Source organism: Moschus berezovskii, chromosome 12, assembly GCF_049115385.1.
Source record: "Moschus berezovskii isolate FMDL1 chromosome 12, NW_MosBer_1.0, whole genome shotgun sequence".
NCBI lineage: Eukaryota > Metazoa > Chordata > Mammalia > Artiodactyla > Moschidae > Moschus > Moschus berezovskii.
In genome coordinates, this window is record NC_142471.1 from 76,386,258 (window position 1) to 76,399,235 (window position 12,978).

The 12,978-nt window shown below is 41.2% G+C and overlaps 1 protein-coding gene across 3 annotated transcripts in view; it reads left to right on the forward strand.

Annotated features, from left to right (window-relative positions):
- MXI1 (MAX interactor 1, dimerization protein) overlaps window positions 1-12,978 on the forward strand; it is a 93,354-nt gene that overhangs the window by 15,136 nt on the left and 65,240 nt on the right. For 2 of the 3 annotated variants that reach the window (XM_055424682.2, XM_055424681.2), the window contains exon 2: window positions 3,368-3,500. In XM_055424682.2, the coding sequence (XP_055280657.1) occupies window positions 3,368-3,500 (133 nt within the window). Of the gene's footprint in view, window positions 1-1,566; window positions 1,822-3,367; window positions 3,501-12,978 lie in introns of those variants that run through there. The other variant, XM_055424683.2, reaches the window with a different exon arrangement.

The following is a 12,978-nucleotide window of genomic DNA, read 5'->3' on the forward strand; positions in this document are numbered from 1 at the left end:
AAATAATCAGGGTGGGGAAAGTTATGGATGTTTACACAATTCCTAGCTTGCTCCTAGAGCTTTCAACAGTTATGATCTTCTTGCCTTTCCTTGGCCTAGACCGGAGATTATCAGTCGGAGGCGATTTGTGCCCCAAGAGGCTTCTGGCAGTGTCTGGAGACAGTTTTGGTTGTCATACCTGAGTTGGTGGCGTGCTACTGGCATCTAGTGGGTAGAGGCCAGGGATGCCGCTGAACATCCTTCAATGCTCAGGTCTCCACCAACCCCATCCCTCCCCCAATTAGGAATTATTCACCCAAAATATCGGTAATGCTGAGGTTGAGAAACTCTGGTCTAGACTTTGAGGACTCGGAAATACGGTGTGTGGGGGTGGGGGTGGGGTAGGGGGCGGGCAGTCATTGGCAGTCTTTTAATATGGTCCTGCCTGGAGAATCCCAGGGACAGGGGAGCCTGGTGGGCTGCCATCTGTGGGGTCGCACAGAGTCGGACACGACTGAAGCGACTTGGCAGCAGCAGCAGCAGTCTTTAGACTCTGCTTTCAGGTCCCTCTCTGTGGAGGAGAATATGAGAGAAACGATCATCATAGCTTCCATTTATCGAGCGCCAAGTACTAACTTCTGGTATTATTTCCTTTAATTGTCACAATAAGCCTTACTGACTATACACTCCTTGAGAGCAAGGCCCATGTCCGTTTCACCTGTTACTGTACACGTTATGCCTAGTACAGTGCCTGGTACAAGGCAGGCCCTCAGTGTTTGGATAAATGGAGTCATTACATCCGATATAGACGTGAGAACATGAGGTCTGAAAAGTCCAGAGTTAGTGTAAGTAGAAGGGTCAAGATTTTAGCTGAGCCCTGTGTGACTCCAGCACCAAATCACTTAGCGACCGAACTGTATCTCTCAGTTGCAGCACCAGGGAGGTTTGCTAGTCTCTAAAATCACGAATGAGGGGCTGAGGGAGGGGAAAGGAATTTTTAAAAATAAGATTAAAAAACAAAACACTACCTCTTTGTGAACTATGAAGTAAAGAAGGGCCTTATGGGAGCTCTCTCTGGCTCTGACGGGATCATCTCTCGTTCCTCAGCTGGGATTTTTGGCTTTTCAAGTATCTGTTCTGCAGATAGGGTAACCAAGGCGCGGAAATTCAGGAGAAAGTAGTAGTAGATGGAGAACTGGAGCGGGGCACTGTGGAACTACATGCTCCAGCTCCTGGGCACCTTCCAGGAGTCATTAAGAAAAGGGCTCCCTGGGAGTAGACCCACAGTCGTTCAAATCCTTCCCTCCAAGAAGCAAAGCCCAGAAAAACCTCTTAGTCTTTCCACCTGAGAAGCAGAAAATCAAACGGACTACGTTTCCCGGGGGGCATTGCGGAATTTGGCAAGGCGCAGGCGCACTAAAGCGTCGTGCGTACTACGAGTCCCGGCGTGCAGTGGGCAGGATGGGACTACATTTCCCAGGAGGCAGAGGAAGGGGCGGGAGGGGGCGGGTCGCGGTACTGCTCCCGCCCCTCCCCCGTGCTCGCGCGGAGAGGTAAACAAACCCCGCGCGGGTTGCCAGCGGAGCCGCGGGGGCGGCGGGGTGGCCGGGGCGGCGGGGGCGGCGGAGAGCGCGCCGAGCCGCGGCGGGGCTGGCCCGCCCGCTCGCCGCACATGTCCCGGGGCGGCGCCGGACTGTAGCCGCTTGCGGCGCCTCCTGTTGGTCGGGGAAGGGAGCGCGGAGAGGCCCGGGTTGCCGCCCGCGGTGCCCATGGAGCAGGTGCGGATGATCAACGTGCAGCGCCTGCTGGAGGCTGCCGAGTTTTTGGAGCGCCGGGACCGAGGTAACGGCTGGACGCCGCCACCTCTTCCACTGCCTGACCCCGCGCACTCCTCTTTTCCGCGCGGGGAGTGCGGTGCGGCTGGTGTGAGGGCTGTGTGTGTAAGGAGAGGTGTCTGTGAGGAGGGGGTGCTTGTGTGAGGAGGGAGTGTGTGTGAGGGGGTTGCGTGTTTGAGAAAGGGACGCGTGTGAGGAGGGGATGCGTGTGAAGAGGGGTGTGCGTGTGTGAGGAGGGGTGCGTGTGAGGAAGGGGTGCGTGTGTGAGGAGGGGTGCGTGTGAAGAGGGGTGTGCGTGTGTGAGGAGGGGTGCGTGTGTGAGGAAGGGGTGCGTGTGTGAGGAGGGGTGCGTGTGTGAGGAGGGGTGCGTGTGAGGAAGGGGTGCGTGTGTGAGGAGGGGTGCGTGTGAGGAAGGGGTGCGTGTGTGAGGAAGGGGTGCGTGTGTGAGGAGGGGTGCGTGTGTGAGGAGGGGTGCGTGTGTGAGGAGGGGTGCGTGTGTGAGGGAAGTGCGTGTGAGGAGGAGTTACATGTGAGGTAAGTGCGTGTGTGAGGAGGGGTGCGTGTGTCGGGAGGGTGGGGTAAGGGAGGTGCGTGTGTGAGGAGAATTGTGCCTGTGTGAGGGGGGAGCATGTGAGAGGGAGTGAGCATGTGAATGAAGGGGTACATGAGGCAATATGTGTGCATGTGTGTGCGGGGCACCTGTGGGTGTGTGTGTGTTCAGGAAGGGGAGCAGGGGAGGACACTGTCTCCTGGGGAGACTGAGGGAGGCGTCAGGCTGGAGCCTGGGGCTGCCCTGAGTGGAGATGGACGGGAGGAGAGGAAAGGGGAGGAGTGTTGAGAGTGGAGGTGATTTGAGGGCCTGGGAGGAAAGAGGACGCAGAGAACTGGAGGAAGGGGCGGGAGTAATGCATGTCGGAGAGCAGGAGACAGGACCCAGAGCCCAGACAGGGAATGCCTGCTAAAGAGCTGGACAGATACTTAAGTGACCTCTGCACATCCAAATCGGATGCACTGGGATTCCCTTAGGAATAGAGACTACGGGCAATGCAAAGAGATTGGGGTGCTGAGTGCAACCCCTGGAAATTGTGGTGTCTTGAGAAAATGTCTTCCTAGAACGAGGTGATTGAATTGTTTGAAGTACACAAAAATGTGGGGCTTTGAGAGACACCTTGAAGGGGGACAGTTATAGGAAAAGGGATTTTGAAACAAATGAAATACTTTAGGTGAATGGTAACTGGTCTCAGAAATGAGGGTGTTTGAGTCAAGAATTCTTGGAGAAAAGGATTTTGAAGAGGAGGGAGAAGTTCCTTGGTTTACAGGAGGTGTTAGTACACCTTCCAAGCGTGAGTTGGGTCTGTATATAATGTCACAGGATTGATGACCAGGCAAGGACCTGGAATCTTATTTTCCAATCAGAAAGAATGGAAAAAATTTACCTCTTCTCTGTTTTCAACAACCTGTTACTGAAAGGACTAGAAATCTGTAGATCCAGGAATTTGGGTATATTCCTCTCACCCTCTTACCTCTTCCTCTTTTTCTTACCATTTGTTTAGAGTGTGAACATGGCTACGCCTCAACGTTCCCCTCCATGCCGAGCCCCCGGCTGCAGCATTCAAAGCCCCCACGAAGGTTGAGCCGGGCACAGAAACACAGCAGCGGGAGCAGCAACACCAGCACTGCCAACAGGTATTGAGCTGCAGAGGTTTAGGAAGGGCAGCTGAAGGGAGGGAGCACAAACTCAGACAGAAGTGCTGACCCAGCTGACCTCTAATATCAAGTCTAGAGCAACACTGTCAGCCAAGCAGGAACCTTTATCACCATCCCTCAGAATTTGGCCCTTTTAAAAGAATTAAGTCTAGGAATCCTAACCTGACTTTGTGTAGAAGGGAAAGGATAGAATCTGGCAAAACAACCAAAGAAGTTCTTGTTGGGGATTATCAAGTGGAGATGTCTGTGACTGAGAGGGATAGTAAGTTTAGAGATTCGGCCGCATGTGTCCATGCATGCAGCCATATGGTAAAAGTCATCTTGGGCCAGCTTTAAACTTGAGAGATGCAAGAATTTTTAAAAGTCAGAAATAAGGAGGATATAAAGCAGAATCAAGGGTTTTGTTAAAGGAATAAAAATATTTAGATGCAGTAGGAAGTTAGTCACAGTCTTTTATTTTAAGGATGGTAAGAGTTAATTGGTAAGGGAGCTCTTTTTTAAAAAAAAGGCAAGAAGACGTTTATCCTTCAATCAAAACAGATACTAGAAAATGCTTACTTGGATATATACTCAGACATAGTTGACTTCTATTTTTTTGAAAATTTTTGGTAATATCTGGCTGTCTTTTCAGTGTGTTTGTTCTAGAGGGCCTATGTATTCTAAAGATTCATCTCATGAAATTTTACAAAAGCCTGCCTTAAAACCAGCTGGTGCTTGCCTTTTCCATGATGAAAGAATTTAAATGAGATGTTTTTTCCAAAGTTTTTTCTAGAGAATGTAAGCATTCATTTTGGAGGGGCACAGAGCATTCTCTGAGTAAGTTTGCCAGAAGACTTTGGAGAACTCCAGACAGGAAGTTGGGTAGCACTTGAAGATGTGGGTTGGGATGGAGCAGAATTAGGGGCTTTTACTCTTTGATGCAGAAAACCTGAGGTTCCAGTAGATAACAGTGCTCAAAACGTTGGATATTTCCAGTCTGCCTTTCTAACATTACTTTCAGTTCAGTTCAGTCACTCAGTTGCGTCCGACTCTTTGCTACCCCATGAATCACAGTACGCCAGGCCTCCCTGTCCATCACCAACTCCCGGAGTTCACTCAAACTCATGTCCATCGAGTCGGTGATGCCATCCAGCCATCTCATTCTCTGTCGTCCCCGTCTCCTCCCGTCCCCAATCCCTCCTAGCATCAGACTCTTTTCCAGTGAGTCAACTCATCGCAGGAGGTGGCCAAAGTATTGGAGTTTCAGTATTACTATGGCAAGTCACTAATATCTTTAAATCTGTGTCTCCTTTTTTGGCTTCTTTTCTTCACTGAGACTATTCTGTACATTTAAAATGATCTTTAAAATTATAAAATTATTTAGCCATAAGTGTATTATGCTGTATTTATGTTTATGTGTGGTTCTACAGTGTTTGTTCTGGTATGGCAGGTTTGGGATGAAAATATGTAGTCATGTTAAACAAAATAGGGAGCATTAAACAAGAATACTTATAAATTTTCCTGCCCTTCACAGTTTCTCTGGTTAAGATATCAGCAATTAAAACCTATATTCAGGAATTTATGAATTTTTCAATCCATGCATAGACTAAAAAATTTTTTTTTTTACTTTGAGGCATGGGAAGAGTACTAGATAGGAAATCAAGCCTGGGTTCTGCCATGGTATAAGTATATATTGATTGTTTCCTACTTTCTAGAAATCAGGTATATGATCTCATTACATTTTTTTCCTCTATCCTTAACTGGTGTCATAGTTTGAGGGGATTAACTACATGCTCACCAAGGTCTCTCCTTCCCCTGAAGTTCTGTGACACTGATTTATTGGCAGTTTTATTTTTATTTTTATTTTTTTTGGTAATTAATTTATTTTTTATTGAAGGCAAATTATTTTACAATATTATATTGGTTGGTTTTGCCATACATTGACATGAATTTGCCCCGGGTTTATATAAGTTCCCCCTCCTGAACCCCCCTCCCACCTCCCTCCTCCCTTTAACCTCCCTCTGGGTCATCCCCGCATGCCAGCCCCGAGCATCCTATAACATGCATTGACCCTGAACTAGTGATTCGTTTCACATATGACAACATACGTGTTTCAATGCCATTCTCCCAAATCCTCCCACCCTCACCCTCTCCCATAGAGTCCCAAAGACTGTTCTATACATCTGAGTCTCTTTTGCTGTCTCGTATACAGGGTTGTCATTTCCATCTTTCTAAATTCCATATATATGCGTTAGTATACTGTATTGGTGTTTTCCTTTCTGGCTTACTTCACTCTGTATAATAGGCTCCAGTTTCAGCACTTTTAGAGATTAGTTACTATATTGGTTATTCAGTACACCACCCCATCATTGCAGATGTGACATTTTTACTGACAACTGAAGAATTACAGAGGCATAACTTAGATGTGTATTTCTAGATTTTACCAGTTATGTTACAGGTCATTAATGTGTTTGTCATCTGTTGACTTATACTTCGCTTAGCTTGGAATTTCTCTTTCATACTAGTGTTCTTTTTAGGAGTCTACTATTGTGTGTCAGACCACATTGCTAATTACTGTGTATTTTAGCACAGCATGTCAGAAAATTTACAAGAGTATAAGTATGCCACTTTATTCTTAGTAGTATTCAAGAGAAAATAATTACATGTACATTGGACCACCTAAGACTAAGTAATTTTTCATGGAAATATAAATGGTAAGAAAAACAAAAAGAGAGAAAGAAAAAAAGATTTTAGGATATATTATCTAAAGGTCCGCCCATATGTGGGATTTAAGGTGGAGCCTTTAGATGAGAACTAGTATGTTAAAGGGGAACACTAGAAATTATTTCTCTTTAGCTTTTAAGATTTCTGCTTCATAGAGTAGGGAGTAAAGGATCAAATTCTAGTACTGGGGTATTGGGAAGATAGTGGTGTTATTTCATATTTAAAGGAACACTATAGACTCCCTGTTACTACTACATTTAATAAAGATTTTATTATACTGGTTACATAAAACAAATAAAACGTAAGATTTTTCATATGTTAGTCATCTGAAACAAGGAAAGAAATAGAATTGATAAGTGTATGTGTCTTATTTTCCTATCAAAAATGTACCTATATGGAGGTTGCTGTTCCTATTAAGCATCTTGAACGGTATGTCATAAAGTAACATTTGTTTCCCTGACATTGTAGCATATTTAAGATACAATGTTGATTGACACCCCTCCTCATAGTCTCATGTATAATATGATATTCCTGATATAAAATGTTACTTTATAAACTTGTGCTGAGAGTTGACTCATAATATTATAAATTCCTATTCTTTCTTCTTCCCAAGTCTTGAAACCTTGCTTTCATAGAAGTACAAAGGAGAGAAAATGAGTGATACAATGTGATATTAAAAGAATGAACCATGAAAATTTAATTTTATAATTTGGGATCCTTTTGATAATTAGAGGGTGGGATATATAGTACATAATTATTTTTTAAATTCACGGTTGACTTTACTGTAGTCTTGGTTCATGGCCTTCTGGCACACTTCCTCAAATCACCCTTGCTAAGGTGTTACTGCTATTAGAGAACTGGCAGCAATTGCTCTTTGGCTTATTGAGTAGTATTAGATAAATTCCCAGCTTCTTTACTGTTTGGTTCCACAACTGAAAAATACCAAGATCTGTCATCTTTAAAACTCTACTACACAGCTGTACATGGCTTTGGTGTAACACCAATCTTCTCCTAAATATCTCTTGAACCTGCCTTTTCTCTTAGCTTTGTTCAGTTCAGTTCAGTCGCTCAGTCGTGTCCAACTCTTTGCAACCCCATGAATCACAGCACGCCAGGCCTCCCTGTCCATCACCAACTCCCGGAGTTCACCCAAACTCATGTCTATTGAGTCGGTGATGCCATCCAGCCATCTCATTCTCTGTCGTCCCCTTCTCCTCCCGCCCCCAATCCTTCCCAGCATCAGAGTCTTTTCCAGTGAGTCAACTCGTACTACCCTCCTAATCCAAGATACAGTCACTTCTACCTGAACAGCTCTTGTGACCTCCTAACTGGTATCCCTGCAACCACTCTCATCCCAAATGTAATTCTGATGAGTTATATTGGCTAGCCTTCCTTCAGTTCCTTTAATCCACCATGTTTCCTGCTACCTCAGGGTCTTTGCACATACTCTGTTCTCTTCTGAGAATCGTTTTTCTTCCCCTTTTGCCAAGTTATCACTAATTACACACTTGCTTCAGCTCAATAATAACTTCTTCAGGAAAGCATTTTCTCATCTGCCAAAGTGGATCAGGTGGTCACATATCTCATGGCATCCCTACTTTTCCTTCAGAGTTTATCACAGTTTGTAGGAAATATCGTTATATGATTGATAAATTCATGTCTGATTTATTGGACTAAAAACCCCATGGAAGCAAGGATTGAATCTCTTCTGCTTGAAGATTTTTCCCCAGTAACTATCACAGTGCTCTTTAAACAGTAGGTTTTTGAAGAATGAAAGGTTTTTCAAACTCCAAGTAGACTATCTGAAATTGAAACTGAGTTTTTCTTTTGTGCCAAGTATTATATTAGACTCTGAATAGAAATAATGTAAGAATGTGCAACTTCTGCTTTGGCAAACTCTGATTGCTTTGTATTTAGAAAGATATTACTGACAATACATTTGGAAAGGAAAACAATGTACAATATTTGAAGAATAAAAATCTTCAATCTGCCAGTTCTTTTAAACACATATATTAGACTACATGTATAAAATACATGTATAAAATACTACAGTTGATATTATACTACACGTATGAAATATTACAATTAATATTAAAGAATACTGTTACCATCCTGTGTCGTGAGAGTAAAATGATACCAAAACTTGTCAATGTGAAGAATCAGAAATCTGTCAGATAATGGCAGTAAATACTGGTGTGAGATTGTGACACATATACAGTAATTTTCTTTATTTTAAGGTGATATATAAAGTAGAAAATACAGACATACCTTGTTTTATTGTACTTCCTTCTATTGTTCATCACAAATACTGTGTTGTTTTGTTTTTAACAAATTGAAGGTTTGTGGCAACCCTGCATTGTCAGGTGATGGTTCAGTTCAGTTCAGTTCAGTCACTCAGTCATGACCAACTCTTTGCAACCCCATGAATCACAGCACGCCAGGCCTCCCTGTCCCTCACCAACTCCCAGAGTTCACTTAAACTCATGTCCATCCAGTCGGTGATGCCATCCAGCCGTCTAATTCTCTGTTGTCCCCTTCTCTTCCCACCCCCAATCCTTCCCAACATCAGAGTCTTTTCCAGTGAGTCAACTTGTCGCATGAGGTGGCCAAAGTATTGGAGTTTCAGTGGTAGCATCAGTCCTTCCAATGAACACTCAGGATTGATCTCCTTCAGAATAGACTGGTTGGATCTCCTTGCAGTCCAAGGGACTCTCAAGAGTCTTCTCCAGCACCACAGTTCAAAAGCATCAATTCTTCGGCGATCAGATTTCTTCACAGTCCAACTCTCACATCCATACATGACCACTGGAAAAACCATAGCCTTGACTAGATGGACCTTTGTCGGCAAAGTAATGTTTCTGCTCTTTGATATGCTATCTAGGTTGGTCATAACTTTCCTTCCAAGGAGTAAGCGTCTTTTAATTTCATGGCTGCAGTCAGCATCTGCAGTGATTTTGGAGCCCCAAAAAATAAAGTCTGACACTGTTTCCACTGTTTCATCATCTATTTGCCATGAAGTGACGGGACCAGATGCCATGATCTTTGTTTTCTGAATGTTGAGCTTCAAGCCAACCTTTTCACTCTCCTCTTTCACTTTCCTCAAGAGGCTTTTGAGTTCCTCTTCACTTTCTGCCATAAGGGTGGTATCATCTGCATATCTGAGGTTATTGATATCTCTCCCAGCAATCTTGATTCCAGCTTGTGCTTCTTCCAGCCCAGCGTTCCTCATGATGTACTCTGCGTATAAGTTAAATAAGCAGGGTGACAATATATAACCTTGACGTATTCCTTTTCCTATTTGGAACCAGTCTGTTGTTCCATGTACAGTTCTAACTGTTGCTTCCTGACCTGCATACAGGTTTATCAAGAGGCAGGTCACCATAATGTAGTGTAAACCTAAGTTTTATGTGTACTGAGAAACCAAAAAAATTGTGAGTCACTTTATTGCATTGGTCTGTAACCAAACTCACAGTATCTCCGAGGTATACCTTTACCAGTTTATTGTTGAATTTCAAGTTATTTCTTTAGTATTCTTTGGATACTAAAGAATCTTATAACAGCAGCAGTATTTCAGTACTATCTGCTAAGATTGAGGACATAAAAAAAAAAATTTTCCTTTTGCTTTTAAGACTTTAACGTTTTTAAACTACAAAATAATGAAATGTTTTAGCCTTATTTTTGAGGGAATGATGTATTGTTACATTTTCAGCTTTATATCCTTTTTGTCTGTCATCTTCATGTATTTTTAGGGTTTTTGTTTTTGTTTTGCAGGAGTAGGATGAATTCTTTTTCTAGGATAGTTGTAGAAGATTTTTTTTTTTCTAGTGGAAGTAGTTTGACATATATCTTTCATTTTTATTCTTAAACATGTACCTATTTGTTCACAGGATAATTGAATGAAACCTTATTTTTTACTTTTGAGAAATTTATTACTAGTCTTTATTTTTCAGTTTTTCTATCTTAAAGAACTGGATCTTTGTCCAATAGAGAACTCTCAAAGTTTCAAGGTCAAAAGTAGAAATTAGTGGTAGTTAAACCCTTAATGGTATTAGTATTGTTCTTCAGGTACTTTCCATATGTTGAATGATGTGATCTGATGTGTTCCGTGATATTTTGTCTTCCACTAAAACCAAGTTGAAATGAAAACTTCTGAAGAATTATCTATATGCTTAACAAACTCAGACGTATTGAAGCATAGGTTTGTGGTTGCTGGATTTCTAACAAATATATCCCCCTGTAGAAGTATAATTGAAGGAGACTTTCATGATCATGGCTTGTATGTTGGTGGAACAACTGCTGTTCCTATTTGATAAAAGGCTTTTTGGTAGAATAGTCATTTGATGCTAAAGTATAAAAGATCACAAATCACAGAAAGGGAGTTCTGGATTTCATCTGGTATAGCTCTCTGCCTTATGAAGGTAAGATATTATCATATATTTTATGGTTAAAACTCATACTAGGGATGGTTAAGTGATTTGTCCAAGCCTGATAGCTCTAAGTGACTGAGTTTAATATCAAGCCTGATTTTAAACAGTATATGCATAATTCTAACCAGGCAGGACTTTTGGCCTGAAGAAAGGTTTCTCTTCTGGATTTCTCCTTACAAATGAAACAGCATTGCCTCCTTTTGGATATATTGTAGCATGATTCTTTGTTTTTCCTTAAGTGAAGACAGTTTCCCAAATACTAATCTAATCAAAGAGGTTTTGTGGTTTGGTTTTGACAAAATACGTATCCAGATACCATTTCTGTTTGATAGTGCTAATGTAATTTAAGCTTGTGTATTTCTATTTTCATTTTGGCTTCTGACATTTTAAAATACTGGCAGACTTTTTTCCCCCTCCGTGTGTGTGTGTGTGTATGTATGTGTATATGCATATGTATTAATATACCTTCTTCATTATCACCTAACACATATTATCAAGTAAACACATAAATATATGATTTCAAACTATGATAAGCTTAATAGAAGAAAGCTGGAGGATCCTGTGAAGGTCATAATAGAGGACCTGATCAAGTTTGAAAGATGAAAGAAGGCATCTTGGGATTGTGAACCTTTACAATCCTGCTTTCACTTATCCTGAACATTTTTTCAAGTTCATACATGTCTACTAAGTTATTTTTGATTGCAGCATAATACTCTACTTCACGTGTGTACCATAATTTGTTAAGCCAGTTATCTGCTAATGACATTTAAAATGTTAATTTTTCATTCCATACAGGGCTACTGTATGCTACTTTTGTGCATTTGTCCACCTAGATCCTTAGGATAGACCTGAAGAAGTAGAATTGCTGGATCAAAGGGTAGAATCCATTTTCACTAATAGTAACAGTAACACTTTGCGTTTAATATACTAGTTGTGTACAGAGCCCTTTAATGTACATTATTATTTCCTTTGAATTTCAGAACATTTCTGTGAGGTAAAGTGGAATTTCTTTCTTTCTTTATTAATAAGGAAACTGGACTGATGTTCACAGTAACTTTTACAGGTACAACTAGAAGATGAGTGAAATCCCCGGGATTTGTTTCTCTGGAATCAGCCAACAGTCCTTAGTGATAATCTGCCTAAAAACTAAGACTCAGTGACTACAACCTAAATTTTATGTGTTTTAGTGTTCTCCTTGTCTGCTCTGGGAAATGCCTGAAGTGTGTCCTGCTTAATGCTTTCCCACCAGAGCTCTTTTTTACCCTTTGCAATTTGCTTCCTTATTTGCTAGCTATTGAAACTGTTCCCTTAAAGTAATTTGTAACCAAATTTGTTGAATTTATACATAGAATTGTTATGCGTGTTTGTGATATATTTCAAAGACAGTGTATATAGTAAAAATTATAAATAATACAAGTCAGTAAGATGTTATAGACAGGGCAGTTTTTATTTCTGTCAGATGCTGGTGCAGAAAATAAGTAAATAGCTTAAATTTGTTTATAATTTTTTTTTGCTTGTGAACAACAGAAATTTATTTCTCACAGTTTTGGAGGCTAGAGGTACAAGATCAAGGTAGCAGTATGGCCAGATGAGGGCCCTTTTCTGAGTTGCAGACTTCTTTCCTATAGGAAGTCTCCTGCATATGAACGAGTTCCATTCTGAGAGTGCACTTGTTTAGTTTTTTACAATAGGTTACTGTGAAAATGCTATAGATTCACAGTATGTACTTGTTCACTGACTAAGCTTAACGTGCATTCAGGGAGATATAGGGATTCCATAACAGTGCTAGGATGAAATTTCTTATGTTTTGTCTAAGTAATGAATTTATTATAAGAGAAATTGTTTGGTTTAGTAGACAATTTTGTTATTAACATTACTGCATACGTTTCAGGGAAAACTGTTACGGATTTTCTTTTTATTTTTATGACATTATATAAAAGGATTTCCATGTGGTATTTATTTCCTTGTCTTTGTTGATCATGGGAAATACTTTTGATAGTCTTTTGAGAACACTATGTAAACACCATTTGTGGAGACCACATAATGAGAGCTTTGAAGCCATTTGAAATGAACATTTTTAAATTATAGAAGAACATAATTTTTAGTCTTTAGTCAGTCATATATTTTGATAAAGCAACTGATTTTCCTTTACTCTCATTTTGATTGATTAGACAGGGGCAATTTAGGATTCTCTTTGAGGAACTTTAAGGAACTTTTCCTTTTATGTAATAAAAGAGACTGGAGAGTAAAATGTGGTGAGTTTGCCTTGGTATTAGAAGAAGTAAATTTTTAGGTTTTTAATTTTGATCACCGTAATCCTATTCTTC